We start from the raw sequence: 22,807 nt of genomic DNA, 5'->3' as shown, positions 1-22,807 counted from the left end.
CCTGGGGGGGAAAAGGAAGCCCGGTAGAAGCCCGGAAGTAGAAGCCTAGAAGGAGCCGCGGGGAGCGGACCAAAGGAGGCTTCGGCTGGGAGCGATCCCAGGGCAGGCTGTACGGAGAAGAAAAATAAAAGAAAAGGTTGTCCACTGCCAGACTTTGTCGTGTGTCCTTCCTGCCGGCCAGGAGCGACATCGACAGTAACTTTAATAGTTGGAATGCTGGCTTTGTGGAATTGGGCAACTGCCTCAGAGCTACAATGCACTTAGTAGATTAAAGCAGCAAACTTGATGACTTTTTTTGGAAAACTTACCATTTTAATTATTTTAAAACAATACAGCAATCAAATTTCCCTTATTTCTACAATTCAGTTATATCCAAACATTCCCCAAATAGTTCTCTGCCCAGAAGCAGGAAATTACAGTGAGAGGCCAAGATATAAAGGTGAATGCTGACGATCAGAGCTGCAGACATAGATCACAAGTCTTCCATTCAAATACACCCCAAAGCTTTTCAGTTTGTTCAAGTGTTTTATAGGAAGTTTTTCAAAATAATTTTGGCCCAGACAATAGGTTTCTTCAATGACACAGAGTTCCATAGAATTTGTGTTTCTTTCTGATAGGAATGAAAAGTAATTTGTACTCTTGGTTTTTTTTTTTTTTTTTTTTTAGTGGAATCAGTCAGATTCCTTTACTAACACTTGAGGAATCTCCAGCCACACTGCCATAAACGTGTGCAATCTCATCTAATAGTTGAGGAAAAGGAGAGGAAGTCAGTCTGAGGATGTGACTTCCAAAGGGTTAAATTACACTTATGCTACTACAATGATTAGTACTATTTTTTTAGGTGATAAAGAAGAAAATATCCAATAGTCATAAAAATGGTCAAAATGTTTTTTTACTGCAGGTCAATTTTTGCCCCTCACTCAAAAAGATAAAAAATGAACATATAATTGGGCTGGTAACTGTTGGATATGCTGATTGACTAATCTTCTTGTCCCTGTGCAAGTTTAAAGGAAATAGACACCAGGTTTTCTTAGTAATGTTGTGGAAGTAACCAGCTTGTGCATCACAACTTATTTGAGGCCCAATGATCCTCTGAATGAATATATGTAAGGAAGCCTGGCTATCATTTTCCAGCTCCCCACATCTGAATGCATTTAGCTACCACAGGAATCATAAAGAAAGGAAAGTTGCATTTATTCCAATATTCATATACTGGGATTCTAAAGCACCCTTTCCTCCATAGAGCTCCAGAGTGGTGATAATGTGCTAGGGGCAGCTGTGTTTTCCAGCATGAGCTCCTATCCACTGCAGATCCTGGGAAGGATAGTAAATTGGTTCTGGAGTCCTCATGAAAGGGTGAGGTCCCATTGGAGGGAACACTTGTGGCCTAAAATCTGGGGGTGATGGTGGGGAAGTCTCTGGATGGTGTCAGGGCAATGTTCACCACTACAGGAGTGGGTTGAATGAGCTGACAGGGGCTTCTGCAGCTGCAACAGGAGGAAGAGCTCCTAGCAGTCCTGGAACAGGTTCTAGCTTGAGCCCAGAGTTCCACCCTTCTCTCTCTCTCTCTTTTTTTTTTTTTTTGGTCTTTTTCGTTTTTATCGGTACCAGGGATCGAACTCAAGACTGCCTGCTTGCAAGGCAGGCACTTACGCCGCTGAGCTAAACCCCCAGCCCCCATTGGTCATTGTCAATAAACTGATTAAAGAATTTCACAGCAATCACTTCCACAGCCTGCCTTATCGCAAGGTGATGAAAGCACACTGCTACCTCTGTATAATAGTGATAGTCTGGTTCTCTAAACTGGTAGATTTCTGAGCTCTCACCCAGAACACCAACATACAGTGTGGTGGTAGTCTTATCCTCTGGTGGGTCTAGGTGGTAGTCTTATCCTCTGGTGGGTCAGAAGCTTAGCTGCTATAGAATCATAGATTCCATTAACACTGGTCTTTAATATTCCAACAAGCAAAGGGGTTTTCTGGATCTGTAGGCTTCTCATGTATGTGGATACTCCTCTCCTCTCTTCCACTCTTCTTTCACCCAGAAGGAGCAAATATAGGGCTGATTCTTTTTGTAGTAGGGGATAGCCCAGGCAAGTTTAAGCACCATGTCATGGTGGATGTGGCTTTCCCCACCATGCCAGCTTGCCATGCTCAATCAGAGTTAGAGATTTCTCTCTCCATATTTTGCGTGTAGTACTCTTTGTGGACATCTGATTTGGGCATGGCATGTTTAAAAGATGGTCCTGCATCACAAATCTAGATGGGAAGGCTATACTGTAGGTCTAAGAGGTAGGTCTGGCAGACATTCTTCCATTTATTGCAGGTTATGTACACTTCAATCTTCTTCAAGTGTATGCATACTCAGAACATCAGCAAAACACTGTAAATGGCCTGGCACAGATTTTGCATTCTTTCCAATACTTTTCTTTGGTCATTTGTATGTACAAGTTTTCTCAAAGACACATCTGTTTAGAATGGGAAAGTCTGTATCCTTCAGGTTCTGTCTGTTGTACATGTTGGGATCCAGAGAGATTACCATTTTGATAATTTCAAGGGAACACTGGTCGCTTCCAAGTTGGGAGAGAGGCCATGATGATTTTTTCCAGGTCCTCCTGGGCACTGGAGTTTTTCATTTTCTTTATATTTTTAAATTTATTTTTGTTTTATGGCAAAACCTCAAAATTTCATAACAATATAATAGAATAACAATAGTTAGTACATTGCATATTGTTATCTTTAAAGTATTTAACTCAGAATACAAGACACAGACATAAAATATTCTCCAAATTGTATTAGCATAAATCTTTTTCAATGAACTAAGAAAAACTAGTAATATAACTATTTTTTTCTTCCTTCTTTTCCTGTTTCTCTCATCCCAGTTTCTTTTCCCCTTTGAATAATTTTTTCCAATTTCACAGTATCTATTGGACTTTATTTACTGTTTCGTTTTCTCACACCAGGGAGACAATATAATGTTTATACATGTGAGTCTGACTTATTTCACTTACGAGTATGGTCTCAAATTGCATCCATTTATGTAGCAAAGTCTCCAGTTTATCCTTACTTTTGATGAGTTGGACTCCATTGTATAAAAATACTACATCTTTCTTAGCCTTCATTGATTGGTGGGCTTTGGGTTGTTTCCAAGATTTAGCTACTACAAATTGTGCTGCTATAAACATGGGTGCACATTTATCACTGTGGTAGAGTGTTTAAATTTATCTGAGAAAACACCACGAAGGAGTATAGGTGGTTTTTATGGGATCTTTAGTTCTAGTTTTTTGATCAATCTTCATACTGATTTCTACAGTGGTTGTATTAGTCTACACTCCCACCAACAGCTGAGAAGAGTTCCTTTTTCTCCACAGTCCCTCCAGCATTTGTTATTGGTTGATTTCTTCTTCTTTTTTTTAATTGGTTGATTTCTTGATGACAGCCATTTTTCTGGAGTGAGATGGAATCCCAGTGTTGTTTTAATTTGTATCTCTTGAATGACCAGTGATGTTGAACATTTTTTCATATATTTACCTGACATTTATATTTCTTTATCTGAGAATTGAGTATTCATCAAAGGTACTTATTTTTGGATTGAGTCTTTGAATTTTGGGGGCCTGATTTTTTTCAGCTCTTTATATGTTCCAGATATAAATCCTTTGTCTGACAGACAATTGGCTAAAATTTTTTTCCTACTCTGTGGGTTGTCTTTTCATTCTGTTGGTGATTTCTTTTGATGTGCAAAAACTTTTTAATAAGATGAGATCCCAGTTGTTGATTCTTTGAAGTGTTTCCAGTGCAGTTTGGGTTTTGTTCATGAATATTTGCCTATATCTATGTCTTCAAGTTTTCTTCCTACTTTTTCTTCCAGTAGACTTAGTGTTTCTACTTTAATATTTAGATCTTTGATCCATTTTTTTAGTTTAGTACAGGGTGATAGAAATGGTGCCAATTTTAGTGTTTGGCATGTGGAAAGCCAGTTTTCCCAGCACCATTTATAAAAGAGGCTTTCTTTAGTTTTTCTATTAATTTTCCACAGTGGGTCATAAAATGTGGGAGACCGGCCAAGTTGTGCTCTCCTGAGAGACAAAGCCCCTTGCCTCAATCTTTCCCTGACCTAAACTTCAACTCCATTTACTGAGATATTCAGAGAGATATCTCCTTACTTGGCCCAAAAATGTGATCAAGTCAGCTGAAGCCCCAGTGAGTTTCAATATAGCTAGATGGCAACACACAGATGAGAATAGCCCCATGCTGATGTCTGCAATAGAGGCTCCGGTGAGAGACACGAGATTCCAGCCCTTAGATGTGAGATAACATCTCAGCTGAGGCCTTGGGACTCAAAAAGTGTACCTTCCTGGTAGTAAAAGTCAGCCTTGCATACATGAAGCTGTCCATTGCATTGTTAATTGGAAGCCTTTGTACCTGGTGCAAAAATGCTCTTTCTCCTTACAGCCAATGCCTTCAAAGTTTCTCTTCCCTAGCACTCATCCGTGACCCTCATCCACCTCCCCTACTGATACCAGGGAAAGCTGTGAGAGCTGTCTCAAGGCTCTTTTGTTCCACAAAGAACACTGGGTCATCCTAAAGCCTCATCTACAGAATTTTCTCTCTTTGTCTTTATTTTTCACCCATGGGCCACATTGCCAGGTGGGAGACTGATTCCTTCTGTGGGAATTGTAGTAACTGTCTTTGTTAGTTGTATAGTCTTGGGCAAAGACAATTAGGCTTTAGATTCTGTATCTGAAAATAGGCTTCTTCCTTAAAGAATTATTGTGGGAATGAATTACATATGCAATGTGCACAGAAAATACATACTGAGGAGATCATGATGAAGCAATTCTGAGCAGGATTTAAAACTAACCAACTGACTTTCTATATTTACTGTGAGTTTGTCCCAGGTCTAATTCTGTTTGTCTGGAGATGGGCAGTAGATTCATAGTAAGTGACTTTATATAATCACTGGTCCTGGCAGAGGCCTGGAGTGGCCTGTGACATCAGTGACGCCTCAAAGGACAAGATAAGGCCACAACTGAAGATGCCTGGTGCCAACCCCAATTAACTAAATAGAGACTGTTGCTGTAAGTATTTCATTCCTGCTGTCTCAGTCTTGCCATAAGTGTCAACCTGGGGGTAAGATAGTTCTCCTAAATCAGCCTAATTTACTACTTGGAGAAGTCTTTGAACTGACTCCCAAGGTCCTGCTCAGTTCCCACATTTTCCTCAGTATCCCTTCCCTTTGTCTTAAAACCAAATAAATATGGGTTTCCCAGAGAAGTTTTTTGTGTCAGCCCCAGAATCTCAAATTCTGTTAGAGGGTGTTGATCCTCCTGGAGCTCTAAAATCATGCCATTTGTTTCATTTATTTAAGTCTTCGCCATCCACTCATTTGGGAGGTTATGGGCCTTATCAATCCACAATAACATACCTCCCATTATACCTCTATTTATTTATTTATAGATCTATTTTGACTATCACTGTCCTTGATATTTTAGTATTGGTGTCATGAATAATAAATGACAACTCACACATGCACACATACATTTTTAGAGATAGCAGTGGGCCTCCCGATTTTTGGAATTGGCTAGAAGCAGCCATTCCCTCCTCCTTTCCTTATTATTTTCTATTGGATACAGTAAACTAAAAAAAAAAAAAAATGTAATTTCCTTTATTTAGACTTCCTGCTCTCCTTATTCTTTCAGCCAGATTTTACAGCATTACCAAGGCTTTAGCAAATAGAGTAATTACCTACTGCAGAAAATGTGACTCAACGCTTGCTTTAGATTAAACTCCAGGAAAGGTTGAACAGTACAGTGAAGAGAAAAAAGGACAAGTATTCCTATTTATTAACAAAGAATACCTAACTTTTAAATATAAGTTATGCCTCCGTTTCTAATTAGCATGCATTTCAGTGCCTTGTTATTGACAGTGACTGTATTTTCTGAACCAAACATGAGGGCATAATAAGCAAAACGGTACCTTCAGGGAGAGGCAACTATATTAAATTGGAATTGTTACAGGAATTTCACAGCTTGGGGGTTGCTCAGCCAATAAAAATGTATGGTACTTAAATTGTAACGGGCTATAATTTTATTCCACTTTGATTTTATTTTTGATTTTTTTGAGACAGGATCTGCTATGTAGTCCAGCATGGCCTTGAGCTGGTTTATGTAGCCCAGGCTGGGCTCGAACTCACGTGATCCTCCTTCCTCAGCCCCTTAAGTGCCAGATCATTCTACTTTTATTAGAAACGCTAAACATTTTAGAATGATTGGAAAGGCAACCCGGACTCTAGACGTTTGACCTAGCTCCACGTCAGTACGTGGAAGTCTGCTATGGCTAAGGCGCGGCTGGGAAAGTGCGCATCTCCGCCGCGCAGATGGGGGGCGCGCCTGCGCCAGGACCTGGCTCTAGTTCCAAAATCTAAGGCTGCGAGTTTGAGTATCCATAGCAACGCGGCGCTTCTGCCTTCTATCAGCCTACCCCGCCGCCTCAGTAGTGAGAGACCCGTCCCAGTGGGAGGGACCTGGGCTAGGAGCGGGCACACATGGGGGAACTGGGGGATGGGGGTCTAGGGAAGCTTCTGGGAACAACTGCCTTAGAAAAATTGGGTTAAAGTTCGGCACAAAAGGAACTTGTCATTCCAGTCCTTTTGCCCACGTAGCGATGCCTCTGGAAGTGGTGGTGGAGCTGCAGATCCGGGCGGTAAGAAATCAACTCACCTCCCTTCCTTAAACCCCAAGTCAGTCTTAAAATGGTTTGGGTTATTTCCACCGCCCCTCTCCCACTTATCACACACATAATTCTCTTTTTGGGAAAACGTTAACTTTGTATGTAAGATTCTTTTCATTTGTCTTGCTGGGCTTCATAAGCTTTAATTCAGTTCACCGCCTTCCTCTCCCCCCAACCTTTTTTTTTTTTGTTGTTGTTCCAAAGCCCACGTATTTCTTAGCCGTATCCTAAATTGTTATTTTGAAACAACCCTGCGTTAAATTCAAGTAGGATTTTCTTATTTTGGGGATAAAGAATCGTGGAAAGATTTAAAATTTTAATGATGGACTAATTTAAAAAGCCCAATCACTTCCTGATAATTTGCTCCATGAACCAATCAAATATTTTTAAAACAATTTCCTTTTAGCGAAGACTTTGGCTTGCTAATACCAAGAGGGAAATCAATCAATAAATATTCTATAATTATTCCCCACATCATTCTTAAGTGAGGTGCTGGGGCAGAGTGACTTTATTGTTCCTCTGTGGAGCTGTCACTCTTACTTCAGTTTCCATTTTCCAATTCTTCCATCTGTAGTTAGTGTACCTTTGCTTCCAAGTTGCTAGGGGCTTCATACAGGCCATGTTTACAAGCACAAGAAAAATCTGACTAGCTTCCATACAATTAGCAAATGCTGAGGCTTCATCTTATATGCAGCTGTGAAACAAAGGTAATAAAAATTTCCTGATTCTGTCCCACTTCACTGACAGCAAATAAGGCCAGACCATATGAACTGTGCTGTAGCAATTGCAAGCTTTCAAAATTGACCAAGAACACTTGAGAAGCTGACTGATGTCTTCCATATGAGAGCAGAAACTTCCATCTTTCATTCAACATTAATTTTATTTTGAATTTTAAAAGCCACTTTTATTGTATACTTTACAAAGAAATCAGTTTTCTACTCTGTAGTGCTTAGGATGCTCCAGAGTCAGGTGAGTTGTTCTGTGCTTTAGATGTCAGCTAACTCAGGCCCTGGCAACTAAAACAGGGAATCCAGAAGTAAAACTAATGATGAGAAGATAAGCTCCAGTATGCAGCTTGTGGATAATGCAACAGGAAATTTCATTGCTTTCAAGTATCTGGCCTGAATATTGCTGTGATTAAAATGAAGGATCTCAGTTTAGACAACAAATCCAAACCACTTAGAGCTTTACAGTATGGCTGATTCAGCAACTAAAGAGGTAGTCAGTATTCAGGGCGTTGTGGGAATGCAGTAACTTTAGAGAAGTAGCTGTTCCTTGTTTGGTATGCCCTCATTCTCAGAAAGTGCAGGTTTCCCCCCAATCACAGGCACTCTCCAGATTCCTATCCACATCTCTATTATTATCTATCCATCATTCTTTCTATTTATAAATGTCAAAATAACTAGTCATTACAGTAAGATACCAGCTTCATAGGATAATTTAAAGCTTTTCATGTAGAGCAACATTTAAAACATAACCTTTTCTGTCTTTCCAAGTTAAATAACGAGCAGATTCCACCATGGATTTGGTGGTCTTTGGTCTTAACAAATCAGGGAGGCACCATGGATAAACAGCTTTAAATGTAAAAGTCAATGTAAATAAAATTTAGGAGTTATACATGGTGCCTGATACAGCAACAGGCCATTCTGATGAATTTCAAGTTAAATACTGTTACTACTACATGCTGTATTGCAGGAAAATAAATTACTTGTAAAAAAAACTACGCATACAGGTCTTTTTTATAGTATATATGAGAAAGCTTATGCATTTGTATTGAAAAAATCATGTTATTTATTACTTTAAACATTATTCAGTAGAGATGACGGGTACCAGGACCCCATTTCCTGTCATATCGGTCATTGACATAATATGTGGTTAGCATACCTGTAAACTCTGTTCCTCAGACTTTGCCCAGCAGCCTGGCTTGTTTGTCCTCTGTCATGCCATGCTACTTGTCCACAGAATTAGCATGAAGTCCTAATCTCATCCTTACTTTTCTGTGGGCAGTTTACATATGCCCACCTTTAAGTGCTTCTTCTCTAGGTTCTTCATCAGCTCTCCAAATGCTAAAAAAGAGTATTAGAGAGTAGGGGGAAATAAACATCCAACGATCTTTCTAAAGGTATAGGGAAAGATAAATCTCTTTTCTCATTGCCAATCAACAAAGATGGAAGAGACAATATAAAAAAGCTTACCAAGAGAATCAGGATTAAGAAGGAATTTCCTCAATTGTGATAACAGGTCTTCAGGGAATAAACTAGGAAAACCTATGCTTTCAATTTTTAAAATACTGTTTCACATCATCTCAGGAAAAGGACTAGAATTAGTATATGGCTTATCTGCATATATATATTTATGGAATGAAGATCGTGTTTATTTCTCCCGATTCAATTTACAAGTGATATGTTGATTTTGGGGGTTAGTACACAGCACAGATCTTAAATGTCAGCTTTTTAAAAACAGCAACCATATAATCACAGCTTGGTTTCTTTGCAGTTTCCTGGACATAGAAACAATTGTTGAATACACATATAACAGAAGGATTTTTTGCTTTCCCTAATATGGCTGTGTTTACTAATGGCCTACACGTGCTCTGATTTAGTAACATATCAAGTTGGTGATATGTTAATCCCGAAGGAAGCCTGAAATATCCAAAAGAGGCCGAATGTGGCGTCATCGAATGTGCAGACTTTCAGACTTCCCAGTGCCACCATTTATGTGAGATGGTGTCATTGTTGATTCCACAGTACAAAGAGGAAGGGAGCATTGTGGGGTGACAGCCAGCAATAGTCCACAATGCTGTATTGCATGTAGCCCAGGAAAAAGCCAAAAGCTACATCAGTGACATTGTGTCGGCCCAGCATGACCCTGGAGAGACCTAAGACAAAGGCCCACAGCACCACCAACACTCTCAGTGGAATGGCCAGTACCAGGTGGTTCAGGATGAACCTCGACACCAGGACAGCCCTTGTGGCATGGCCCGAGGGGAAGGAGTATTTGTCCACCGAGAGGGTAACAAACATGTCCATCTGATTGTGGGCCGGGCGGCGCCTTCGGACCAACCCTTTTATCAGGCCCACCAAGAGGAGGTCCAACAGCAGGGCGAAGAGTAGGTTCATCAACACCTCGCGCCCGGCCCAGCTGTCGCTCCTGGACAGGCAGTAGAGGGTGCCCAGCAACCATGGGATGCCGTGCCCCGAAATCTCCAGTAGCTTCATGAGGGGTCTCACGCTGCCCCAAGCCGAGTTCTCCCCTGCACACACCCCCAGCTTCTTGGACAGCCAGAGGTCGATGGCCAGCAGAGAGCGCAGGGCAATGCCCAGGAAGGACGGGTTCAGGTCCATGCGGTCTTCCTCCGGCAGCGGAGGCGCGGAGGCCTGCGACGGGCCCGCGGTGGCCAGCGGGAAGGAGCCGCGGCGGTGCACCGGGCTCTCGGACGCGCGGAGCCGAGCGCACAGGGGGTCCGCGCCCGCCGCGCGGTTGCTGAGCAGGGACTGGAACTCGAACCTGCCGCCGCCTCCATGGGCCGGGCTCCCCGGGCTGCTGCTGTTGCTCGAGGTGGAGGCGCCCAGCGGCCTTCCCTCGACGTTCCTCCGGGGGCTCGGCATCGCAGCGGGCGGCTCTGAGCCCGGAACCCGGCCGGCATAGAGCGGGGCTTCCTGGCCCTGCAGCGTCTTCCGCTTCCGCGCTGCCATCCTTGGAGGGGCGGGGAGAGGAGCCGGCGCGAGCGCAATTGTGACACCTGGTGGAGACCCCACAGGGGATAGAAATTTTTAGCCTGGGAGGAGAGAGGAAGATGCTGATGCTGGGTGGTACAGGTAAGAGAGTGCCCGCGAGCTGTTATATATCAGAGTCTGTGGAGGTTAAGATAAACAGAGCTCCCCTTAAAACAAAACAAACCCTACTTGCACTTTCACTTTGTTATTTTCTTTCTTTTAAGGTTTCTTGCCCCGGAGTGTTCCTGCCCCACAAGCAAGATGTGTACCTCGGGGTCTACCTCCTGAATCAGTACGTGGAGACAGACTGCTTTCCCTCTGTGTTCCCTGTTGTGATTCAGCAGAGCATGAGATTTGAAAAGGTGATCTTGATTTTCCCATTGGGTTTTGCCTTCTGAAGATAATCGAATGGTTCTTATAAAAAGCCACAGTTTTCACAAAGTTATTTTGTAAATTTCCTTTAATAAAAATTACCCGAAGGCCCTGCAGCACTATACAAAACCACACTTGGCCTTGAAGCAAAACCACAGTTGGAAGACTTTTGCTCTCAGGTCTGAGCCAAGTTCTGTCAATCTAGTGCTAAATACCCTGGTCGATGTTTTCTATATTTGGAATTCCCTTGGCATTTTCTAACTGGAGCAGAGAGAGCACTTCTGAATGTTCTCGGAGGTGTTAAAGACAGTTGCATTACATTTATGAAAGGGTTATTAATAAACTGCAGACTGGGTTTACTTAGACCCAGAAAAACAGAAAAAACATAAACAAATTAGCTAAGTCGTGTAACTGAAATCTTGTAGAGAGACAAGAAGGTTCTTGAGGTTTATTGTTTCCTTAAATCACACCTGATGTATGTATTCACAGTGATATAAAGGCTTGATTCCATTCCAGTGAATATGATCAGGATATAAATAGCTAGAAACACTACCTTCCCTCTTCTTGTCTCAGTACTAAAAGAATATTCATTTCATTATGATACAGTCACCAGTAATTCCTAAATTTTTGTTTTGGATTTGGAGGTGTAATCAGATTTAACCTTACTAAGCCTAATGATTTTGTCCAAACAATGTCAAGTGAGATAAATCTTTTTGGGGCAAGGGAAGGCTCCCGGTAGAATATAACACTTTTAATGATCTAGTACATGATACCCAAAAAGTGATCTATTTTAACCTGAGGGTGAGAGAGAAGAAAAGTGGTTTATTGAATGGCTAGGATTGTATGTAATATTTTTATAAATCACATTCTCTTGATTTAAAGAATGTGCCAAACTGGTTGAGGAGACAGGGAGAGGGAGAAGGAGAGAGACAGAGAGAAAGAGAGAGAAAGAGCTATTTTCTTGGAATATACATCCTGAATCCAAAGGCACCTAATTTACTACATTTAGATGTTTAAAGTGTTGAAAAATAGTTGGTAAAAATGCTCTTTTTCTCCTGAGAATTTCCCTATTACTCTTATCAATGTTAAGTTTGCTCTGTAGAAAACTTTTTAAAAATTTCTTTATAAGAATCCCAAGGATATAAAATCATGAAGCACAGAATGATAAATGTGCAAATGACCTTGGGAAGAAGGAACAACTAGACCAATATCTTTGGTTTGGAAAAAAGGAGAGTGAGTCTCAGGGCCGTGTTCTAATGCTAACTACTGCTCAGTTAAAAAGTGGTACATTTGAGATTAGTAGTCTACTATGTCCCAGAACTATTTTTTATTTTCATAAAATGAAACTAAATAATTTACCTCTTGTATGAAATTGTTTGGGTTCATATTTTAGCTTTCTTTCCAGTTGGTTTCAGCTTTCTTTCATCTGTTGTGTTCTCTAGCTATAAATACTTGTAGTATATAGTGAAAGCATTTTCTCTTTTTCAATCTTCTATGGTTTTAGAATTAAATGTTCTAAAGCATTTAAATAAACAAATACCTCATAAAAATTCATGAGCCATTGTATTTGAACAGTTCATGTTGATCATTTACTCTGGACTACTTGAGAAAAATCCTTAGATATTTGTCTTGGTTACTTTTCTCTTGTTGCTGAGACAAAATACTTGACACTCAGAATTAGAGAAGTCCATACTCAGCTGGCTCCAAGGCAGAGTGGTGTGGCTGACAGGCAGCAGTTCATGGTGGCTGCAAGTAACAAGAACTAAAGCAAAAGAGGAAAAACACACCTTCGCTCCCTTATATTGTATGCCAGCTCCTCACCCCTGGGCAGATGCAGCACTAATGCCACCAATCCCAGCGCTAGACAACAAATCAATCACAAACTTTAGATTCAGCTACCTCCGTGATTGCATAAGGCTTGAGGGGGGCCTTCTGAACACAAACCATAGCAATACTGGTATATTAGTTTCTTAGAAAAACTATCACAGACTGTATCACAGACTGAGTGGCTTAGCAACAGAAATGCTGGAGGCTAGTATCTGAGATGAAAATGTCTGAAGGGCAGTGCTGTCTCTGAAGGCATGAGGTCAGCGATAGTGAACTTTTTAGTATCCAAAGTGCAACTCCAAACCTACTTATTTACCGCAAAGTGTCACTGCTGCAATTAAACCTCTATACTGAAGTGTTAGTTTAGAAAAACAACTCATGCATTAACGTCTTTTGTCATAAAAGAAAAACGTAATAATAGAACTTTCAATGATACAGAACTTTTCATTGCAAGATAAAAGTTTGCATTTGAGATGCTTCTGCACAGTTAATGGGGTCTTTGCTGTGGTGTGCATGCTGATAATGTGTGGAACGTTGGCTCAAACTTTGTTAGTTTGAGAGCAATACATGCTGCACTCAAATCATTTGTTAGTCTGTTTTTTGTATCCAATTTATATAATTCAAAGCTGAAAACAGCTGCTCATAGGCATAAGATGAGCCAACTAAGAAGAGCAATACCAGTGCTTTCATTGACTTAAAATTGTCAGAGAATTCCACACTTTAAGAATTTCCTTTTCAGAACTACCAACTATGCTGTCCTTTGTCATCCCTTAATACTCTATCTTCTCAAGTGTTGCACACAGATCATAAGAGTTTATTTTTCCACATAGAACTTTGTTGAAATTCCAATTGCTCCATTTCCAGATTCCCAAAATCTAACCAGTATAATAAGCAGAAAAGATCAAGTTCTTCAAATTTGGCTCTGTTTGGAGTATGGAACTGCAAAAATCTGTTACTAAAACTCTCCCTTGCTGCAGCTGTAATGAAAATATCTTGTAGATTTCCTGGTGGCTTGTAGAATTGACTGCAAATGCTGTAGAATTTTCTAAGTGCATTCTTAGGTTTGGAAAGTATATTTCAGCTGCCTACTTTCAAGATAATTTTCAAAACCTGCAGTTTTCTCTCAAAAAAGTTTTGATATCACAGAATATCTTTACTGCTGTTCTTCTTATACTTTGTACTTTTTTTGTTCAATATATTGAAGTGTAGTGTAAGGTTCATAAAACTATAAATTTGTTAAATCAGGCCATATCAGTGAGTTGTGGATATTTCTGTCCTTTTTCATTGATAAATAGCTTAACTTCATCCAATCAAGCTACAAATCTCTATAGGACTCATCCTCTGCCTAACTGCTGGACATTATTGTACATAAGTAAAGTATTATACTATGCCTGAACATCATTTGTACTTGAAACTGTTGAAAATTCAGAGTACAAAGGTACAAATTCTCTACGATGAATGTCATCATTATGTATATCTAAATGTACCAATAAAATCTGATTTTTAAATAGCCATGTACAAGCCATGATGCAATTCATATTGACTGGAAAATCTCTGAGAATATCATCCAAATTTTTACTGCTTTCTCTGGCACAAAGAGCTTCTTGATATATAATGCAATGAAATTGAATGACTGGATGTTTTGCTTCTTCAATAGAGAACTGTATGAAGCCAGATGTTGCCCTCACCATGCAAGGTGCCCCATCACTAGTAATCAAAATCACTTTTTCTGGTCTATATCTTATGACAAAAAGCCTCCACCACAGTATTATGTATGTGTTCCTTGTGTTCTTTTAGACAAAAACATCTTTTTTTCCAGTTCTTCTCTCATGGTATTTAATAGTTAAGTGGCATCTTAGAAATGCCTTGTATAATTTTATTCTGGTTCAGGAAATCACGATAAAGGAATTATCCCCAGATAACATGGCCAGTTTGATAAAATCCCCATCAGAGAGGGGCTTACCATGTTTTTCTAGGACAGTGAAGTTTGAAAACGTAACTGTCAGATGATTGGTGTTAGAAAAATGTTTGCAGAAACTAAGATACTAGAAATGATATTTCTTCAATTTTCCTTCAAGAAACTCTCCTTTCAGTTCCACCAAGTTTTGTAACACCTTTATGCTGGTGTCAGAAGTGCTATCCGACTCTTGATATGTGACACACAATGTTTACACTACACAGAATACATATGTGTTCCCCAATGTGTTTACTCCAAATGACTCTGTCCAGGTTTCTTGAAATGTTCTTGCACTGTTTTCAGTTCTGCTTTTTTCTAAATACAAAATCATTTTTTAAATATAAAGTCATGTTCAAGACTTGGGAGTCTACACAAACACAAAATTAGAAAAAAATGAAGTGCCCGATGCAAATCTATCCCTACACCAAAATTAACTAACACTATTAACATTAAAGAGTTGGATATTCCCTGAATCAAAAATCAATGGCAGTGATTCTCAGCTAGAGGTCCTCTTGCATTTGCTGACAACCAGTGCAAAGGGGCAATGTTCTACCATCCACTAGCTTTGGTCTGTCTCTGAGAAAGCCATCTGAGTATGTTTCCCAACTTGCAGTTAGGAAAATTATAGCCAGTCCAAGAAAAAAAACATATTTTTGCTTTTGTTTTCATAAATTCTTCACAAACAACTAAATCATGCTACAGACTCAAATGTGCCAGAGGGACAGCACAGTATCAAAAGAATTTTAGTCTCTTAATTAGAACATCTATGTGCTAAATTTTAGATATGAAATTTCAACTTGTCATAAGGAAACTTTAAGCTAAAATCTTGTGTTAATAAAACCAGTGTATTAAAACAGCCAGTTCAAGTAAATCTATGTCCATATATCTATATCTGTACCTTTATGTCTATATAACTGTATCTATATCTACATCTATATCTATAGCTATCTTCCTGGCAGTACACTGACCAGGCATCAGTGAGTTGTGGCTGATCAGTTGCAGGTGAAGACAATGTCCCCTGGTGCAGCTACTTCTGAGCTTGTATGTGGCTCTTTTGTGCACTGTTACCTGATGTTTTGCTACTGGCAAGATGCTGGGGTGACCACCTACTCTACTTTGACCTCATTCTAATTTAACTAATTACATGTGGAAATAAGGTCAGATACTAAGATGCTGGCATTCGGATTTCAACCTATGAATGTTGAGGGGGACATAGTTCAACCCTTAACAATGAGCCCAGGAAAGGGATGCAATTGTTGAAATAATTTAGGCACAAAATTACCCAGATTTGTTTAATACATCTAAGCCACTACGACAAAGATGGGTTGTGAGGGACAGCTTCCATTTTTGTCCTCAGAGCAGACCTGACTTTGAATCTAAGAGCAGATTTTTAACCATGCTTAAGTTTAAATCCATTTGAATCAGAACTTTACAAACTGAAATTAAACTCTGTTGAAAACTTTTTGTTTTCCACAGTGTTCTACATAGTGCTCGACAAGAGAGGCTTTTACTTGACATGCCTTTTATTTCAGTACCATTTATTTGAAGGACAAAATAGATGACAGTTTTGGCATTGGCTAGAGAGTTACCACACTGCTTTACTTTTGTTCTATTGCACACTTAAAATCTAAGAGTATTTCTTTCCTGGAATTCTCTAAGCATATAGCTGCTAGAATTTAGGTTTTCTTTTGTGTTGTAGGTGGGCAGAATTTCTATTTATGTTCCTTCCTTAGCACAACTAATTACTTGGGAGAGAAATCATTCAGTCAGCATTCAATGAGTATCTGTATGCAGAATGCTTTTCTAGTTACTTGTGACTCTGAGGTTGATGAAAGATGTCCTTTTAGCAACAAGTGGTAAAACTAGTTCAAGGGGATGACATTTTAAGCATGTTTAGAGTTAGCTAACTCCTATTTGGTTAATACTTCTTGTTTTGTTACTTTTCATTATTTGTTCTATGGCAACACGGTAGAACACTGCAAAAAACCACACATTTGTTAAAGTGCTTCTGTTGAGTCCTAAAATGTTATATGAAATTTTACATATGCTAATTATTTATAAGCATATTTTTAGTTTCCATATTAATGAAACTTTGAAAATTTATTTTTCTCTATTTTTTTCTGTGCAGGTATTTGAAAATGCAATAGATCCTGGAGCTGTATCAGACCTTTTAGAAAGTAGGTGCTCACACAAATGATAACAAAGGCTATTGTGTATAAGTCGCAGGTCTAAAATTCTTCTGATTTCTTAACTGTGCTACTTTCATGTTTGGTTCATATTTATAGTCAAGAGAATCTATGGTAAAATAGAATCATGCTTTTGAGTCTGTTAATATAGATGGGATTTACTGGATGGTCTGCTCTTATTTAGTTGTTTATAAATATTAAGTGTATATAAATATTAAGTGGTTTTTGAGTATTCACAGAATTGTGCAGCTGACACTGCAATAATAAGATAATTAAATCAATTAGAGTATTTTTTTAAACTTTTTATCGGTACCGGGGATTGAACTCACGACCACCTGCTTGCAAGGCAGGTGCTTATGCCGCTGAGCTAAATCCCCAGCCCCCAATTAGAGTATTTTCATTACCACAAAAGGAAACCCTGTACCCTTAAGTAGTAACTTTCTGTTCCCTTCTAACTCTCCCTGACAGATATAAACACTGATCTACCTACAGATTTGCTTATTTGGGATATTTCACATAGATGAAATTATATAATATATAGTCCTTTGTGATTATTTTCTTTCACTTAGCATACCTTAAATCTATTCATGTTATACCATGGGCCAGTATTGTATTTCTTTTTATGGTCAAGTAATATTCCATTGAATGAATGTACTGTATATCTTTTTATTTTAAAGAGAATAAAACAGAATAAAGCCAATCAAAACAAACCAATATAAAAGATACAGGACTTTGAAACATGATGAAATCAACAATAGTTACCATAATGCCTTTTGGTGTCTTCAAAATAGCTGCAGATAACTTCAGACATTGTAAAAATCAAACAACATAATAGAATAGAAACAATAAAAACAAAACAATGAATACAATAAAGGACTTCAAAACAAGCCTATAGTAAATCCAAAATTGCTACCATACTATATTTTGCTGTCTTTGAAGTAGCTGCTCTGCCATCAAATTTGACATAAAACCAAAGAGAATAAAACCCAACTCAACAAAACAATGGGAACAATATAGGACTTCCAAAACAAGACCACAAGGAATCAATAATAGCTGCAACCCTCAGAAGGAGATCCCCCCTACATGTCACATTGTGCACTGCTGGTCTGAACCCATGGTCAGACCACTGGCCCTAGACCAGCAATGTTAGTGAAACACCAAAGCACTACAGGCATCCAATTGCATTTCATCTCCATAGCTGTCATCACAGCCTGTGTTTCTCTGATTGGTACTTCTTGTTTGCCAGCCTATGCACCCTGGAAGAGGCTGGGGTCTGGCTGGTCCAGTCTGGTGGTGGCCAGTTCATAGCACTGGTTCCCAGACTAGGCTATGATGAATAGTTATGCTATAAATATTTGTATACATTTTTTTTTCTGTGTGGGACATATGTTTTCATTTCTTTTGGAAATCTATATATTTATATGTCTATGTCTACTTACCTGTCTCTCCATCTAGCTACATGTATGTAGAAGTGGAATTTCTGGGTCATATCGTAGCTATATAGTTAACGTGATAAGGAACTCCTATATTATTTCCTAAAGTAGTGAATCATTTTACACTTCACCAGCAATGTATGAACATTTCATTTTTTTCCACATCTCCATCAGTATTTGTTATTATGTTATTATGGGTGCATGTGGATATGATACGGTGTCTTACAATTGTTTTGCCTTACATTTCATGGTGCATAATGATGGCAAGTTGTCATGGTTTATGTTTGTGTCCCCCAGGCCTCATGAGTTTGCATTGTTCATATATGATGGTTCATTGTATAGTGCTTGGATTGATGGTGTCAGTGCTCCACCCACGTAGGGGTGGAGCCAGGATGTGATGTAATGGCAGGAAGAAGGTGTGTTTTTCTCTTTGCTGGTTTGAGTTTGCTGTGGGCGGCGGTCATGAACTGCAGCCCAGCCATGCCTGCCTGTCTTGGAGCCAACTGAGTGTGGACTGAAACCTCCAAAAACTGTAAGAAATAAACCTTTCCTTTCCCAACTTTGGGCCTCAGGTATTTTGTGTCAGCGACGAGCATAAAGTAACTAAGACACAAGTATTCTTTGAAGAATGTCTATTCAGATTCTTTGCTCAAATTTTAATCAGGTTATTTATTTTTTTCCAAATTGAGTTTATGTATTCTAGACATAAGTTCCCATCAGATGTAGGACTTGCAAATATTTTCTCCAGTTTTTTACATTATATTTTGCTTTCTTGATGGTATTCTTTGAAACAGAGTTTTTAACTTTTTAAAAATTATTTTTATATTAAAGAGAATAAAACCTAACAAAATAAAACAGGATAAAGCCAATCAAAACAAAACAGAAAGTGGTACAAAACTTCAAAACAGAATAATAGGAATTCTGCAGTGGCCACCATATATTTGTTATCTTCATAGTCATTGTCCATACCATCAAATATAGTAAAATCAAACAAAACAAAGAGAATAAAACCAATAAAAAGAGATTAAATGAGATAAAATAATAAGTCAGAACAAAACTAAAAAGTGACAATAATGTTGGATTTCATAAACAAGACAGAAGGAAATCCCCCATATCTGCTACATTGCATACTGTTGTCCTCCTAATAGATCTTAAACTACCAGCTTTAGGCCTGCAAAGTCAATCAATACAAGCATTTAGTTGTTTTTGTACCTCAATTGCTATCAACTCAGCCTGTCCCCAAACCAGCCAGGAAGAGAGAAGCCAGCCCACCACTCCCAGGAGTCAACAGAAGCCATTTTGGTCTGGGAGGGGTACAGCAGGAAGTGCAGCTTATGGGAAGGGCAAATTGGCTTCTTCTTGTACTCTTCCCAGGCCCAGCATGGCTTCTGTTGACTCTTGGGAGTGCTGGGCTGGTTTCTTTCTTCCTGAGCCCCACGTGGTTTGTGTGGCTTATAGGAAGGGCAAGCTGGCTTGAGAGAAGTTTTAAATTTTGATAAAGTACGATTTATTAGACTTTATTTTATTGCTTGTGCTTTTGGTGGCATATCTAAGAAATTATTGTCTAACAAAAAGACATACGTATGTCTTTTCTTCTGAGAGTTTTATAATTTTAACTCTTGCAATTAGGCCTACAGTCCATCTTGTGTTGATTTTGTAAGTGGTACAAGACAGGCCCATTTTCATTCTTTTGCATGAGGCTATTCATTTGTCTTAGTATCATTTGATAAAATGTTACTCTTTTTTCTCCTCAAATTATGTTGGCAGCCTTGTGGAAAATCAACTCACTATAATGTTAGGGTCTGTTTTTAGGCTTTCAGTTCTATTCCACTGATCCCTAAGTGATTGTTTGCCAACACACAGTCTTGGTTAATGTAGCTTTGTGCTAAGTTTTGAAATCGGGGAATATGAAATTTCCAACTTAGTTCTTTGTTAAGACTTTTTTTTTCTATTTGAGGTCACTTGAGTTTCCAAATGAATTTCAGATTCAGAATCAGCTTGTTAATTTCTGCCAAGAATCCAGCCAGTATGTCAATAGGGATCACATTGAATCTGTAGATCAATTTGGAGAATACATTGTCCTGCCATCTTAATAATATTACACCTTCCAATCATGAATGAGGGATGTGATTCTATTTATTTTAGTTATTTTGTTTAGACCTTTCTTCCTTTCTAAGTTAATTTCTTAGACACAGACATAGACACTCAGACACAGACACAGACACAGACATATACACACACATACTGCACCAAAAAATGTATACCCATGCAGGAAAAGAAAAACTAGTATGATAATTTTTCAACAGTTAGTGTTGCCCTCATTTGGAGGACCCTAGAGGATGTCTTATATCACAGAAAACACACTGTGCTATTGGCCCTTAGCACAGAAATTAAAAATGAGCGTGCAGAAAGCTCAAACGTTACCCAAATTTGCCATACTGATAAATTTCTGGAAGGTAATGGCCATCATTTTGAGTACCTCTTACACTTGTAGAGGCCAGAGTTAACTTGTATTAATCTTACAGTGTCTCAATAAATTTATTATTAAAATATTTATACAAGGTCCTCTTTTTCTGAAGTGTATATACCTTTTTTAGGTGGAATATCTATCTATACCTATATCTATATTGACTTTTTATCATAAAGAAATGTTGAACTTTATCACAAGACTTTTCTGCAGCTATTGGGATGATCATGTGATTTTTATCCTTTATCTTACTGATAATGTTGATTTTTAGATAGTAAGCCAATCTTGCCATCCTGGTCATGGTTGGGTGCATAAGGGTTACTTGATTTGGTTTGTTAGTATTATATTGAGGAGTTTAAGATCTGTAGTTGTAAGAGACAGTGATCTGTGGTTTTGTTTTATTTTTAAGACAGGGTTTTACTGTGTAGTTCAGACTGTCCTTGAACCACTGTGTAGCCCAAGCTGGCCTTTTACATCTGGCAATCCTCCTGTCTCAACCTGTCAACTGTTGAGATTTCAGGTGTGCAATACCATACCTGGCCAGTTTTGTTTTCTTGTGATATTTTTGTCAGGTTTTGGTAATATTGGCCTTATAAAATGAATCGGGAAATATTTTTCCCTCTTCTATTTCTGGAAGAGTTTGTGAATAATTTGTATTAATTCTTCTTTAAATGTTTGATAGAATTCACCGGTGAAGCCATATGACCCTGAATTTTCTTGGGTTTTCCTTTTTTTTTTTTTTTTTATTTAACACATTTAATCTCTTTATTTGTTATAGTTCTCTTCAGCTTCTCTATTGCTTCTTGAGTCAGTTTTGGTTTATATCTATCTAGGAATTTTCCATTTATTTATTTAATTTGTTGGTATAAAGTTGTTTATAATATTTCCTTATAATAGTTTTTATGTGTGTAAGAGCAGTGTGATATCCTTTTTCATTTACAATTTTGATAATTTGAATCCCCCCTATCTTGGTTACTGTAGCTAAAGGTTTCTCAGTTTTATTGATCTTTCTAAAGAATCAATTTTTTGGATTATTGTTTCTGTTTTCTATTTCATTAATCTTTGTTTAATCTTTATTATTTTCTTCTTTCTGTATGGCTTAGGTGTAGTTTATTCTTTTTCCCCTGTGTCTTAAGGTAAAAGGTTAGACAATAGTGTAATTCTTTTTTAAAATTTTATTGTATTGTATTGTATTGTATTTTAGTTTTTGAGACAGGGTCTTGCTATTCAGTTCTGGTTGGCCTTGAGCTCATAGCCTTCCAAGTGCTGGGATTACACTTGTGTGCCACATTCCAGGTGGATAGTGTGATATTTAGTCACATGCTTAAGCTTTAAGAATTCTTTAACTGAGATTTTACTCAGTTGAAAGAATTAGTAACAAAATCACATACAGAATATAGAGTAAGAATCAGAAGCAAATTTTAGGAAACAAAGAAGTTCTGGATAAAGAATAGAATCAGGATCAGGCCAGGTATTGGGCTGATCTACCAAGTATATTAAGAAGTTCAAAATCAGACAAATATTGATTCTGTCACTACAGATAGTGTATGTGGTCACTGAATAGCTATTCTGGAAGAGAAAGGTGGAATAGTGAGAAAAATTGTTCAGAAAGCCAGGGAGACAATAAGAAAATAGAAAATCTACAAGAATCAAAGGTGAGGTGGAAGAGTCCGAAATAGTAAGTAGGTCTTTGATGGATTGATTGAATGTGGACCTGACCTTAACTCACAGCATGCAGAGGAAACCTGGTTACTATTCATGCCATTCACAAGAGCCTGAGAATTCAGAAAGAGGAATTGGTATGGGAAGAATTTAACTTCGGACAGCGTGAAATGAGAATACCAAGGGGAGATGTTCAGTAATGTGGAATGTAACGGAAGTGCAGGAAAAAATAGATGTGGCCGATCAAAAGAGACTGGAGATGCTTCAGCATGTGTATTTTAATTAAGCTTTGAATGAATGAGGTGATCTGGAGAATGATCACAGAAAAGGCCTGGAAAGAACTTGAGCGGCATGAGAGGGCAGACTGATGGAGAGGAGTCTGTGAAGGAAGAATCTCAAAAGATCTCTACAATGCCATCCATGATAGTGCATGTCTGTAATCCCAGCACTCTGGGAGGC

The 22,807-nt window shown here is 38.6% G+C and overlaps 2 protein-coding genes and 1 pseudogene across 8 annotated transcripts in view; 1 reads left to right on the top strand and 2 right to left on the bottom strand.

The window, feature by feature from the left end:
• Nucleotides 1-290: 290 nt before the first annotated feature.
• LOC134476442 (pre-mRNA-splicing factor RBM22-like) lies at nucleotides 291-6,534 on the bottom strand (annotated as a pseudogene).
• Nucleotides 6,535-6,558: 24 nt separating this feature from the next.
• The window catches only part of Spata6l (spermatogenesis associated 6 like), a 75,219-nt gene continuing 58,970 nt past the window's right edge, over nucleotides 6,559-22,807 (top strand). For 4 of the 7 annotated variants that reach the window (XM_013155108.3, XM_013155109.3, XM_063250613.1 and 1 more), the window contains exons 1-3: nucleotides 6,559-6,701; nucleotides 10,669-10,806; nucleotides 16,729-16,777. In XM_013155108.3, the coding sequence (XP_013010562.1) occupies nucleotides 6,663-6,701; nucleotides 10,669-10,806; nucleotides 16,729-16,777 (226 nt within the window). In that variant the 5' untranslated portion in view covers nucleotides 6,559-6,662. Of the gene's footprint in view, nucleotides 6,702-10,408; nucleotides 10,547-10,668; nucleotides 10,807-16,728; nucleotides 16,778-22,807 lie in introns of those variants that run through there. The other 3 variants (XM_063250638.1, XM_063250629.1, XM_013155110.3) reach the window with 2 other exon arrangements.
• Nucleotides 8,496-10,423, bottom strand: Plpp6 (phospholipid phosphatase 6). Its single transcript, XM_005008694.4, has 2 exons — nucleotides 8,924-10,423; nucleotides 8,496-8,794 (listed from the first exon to the last, which is right to left on the bottom strand). Exon 1 carries the CDS (start codon nucleotides 10,421-10,423, stop codon nucleotides 9,458-9,460), a length of 966 nt encoding a protein of 321 aa, XP_005008751.2. The 3' UTR covers nucleotides 8,496-8,794; nucleotides 8,924-9,457.

This window comes from Cavia porcellus, unplaced genomic scaffold, assembly GCF_034190915.1.
Source record: "Cavia porcellus strain 051 isolate PalLab524CR breed Dunkin Hartley unplaced genomic scaffold, mCavPor4.1 scaffold_1, whole genome shotgun sequence".
Classification (NCBI taxonomy): Eukaryota; Metazoa; Chordata; class Mammalia; order Rodentia; family Caviidae; genus Cavia; species Cavia porcellus.
Note: the sequence above shows the minus strand (reverse complement) of the source record. Positions and strands in the feature narration are given on the sequence as shown.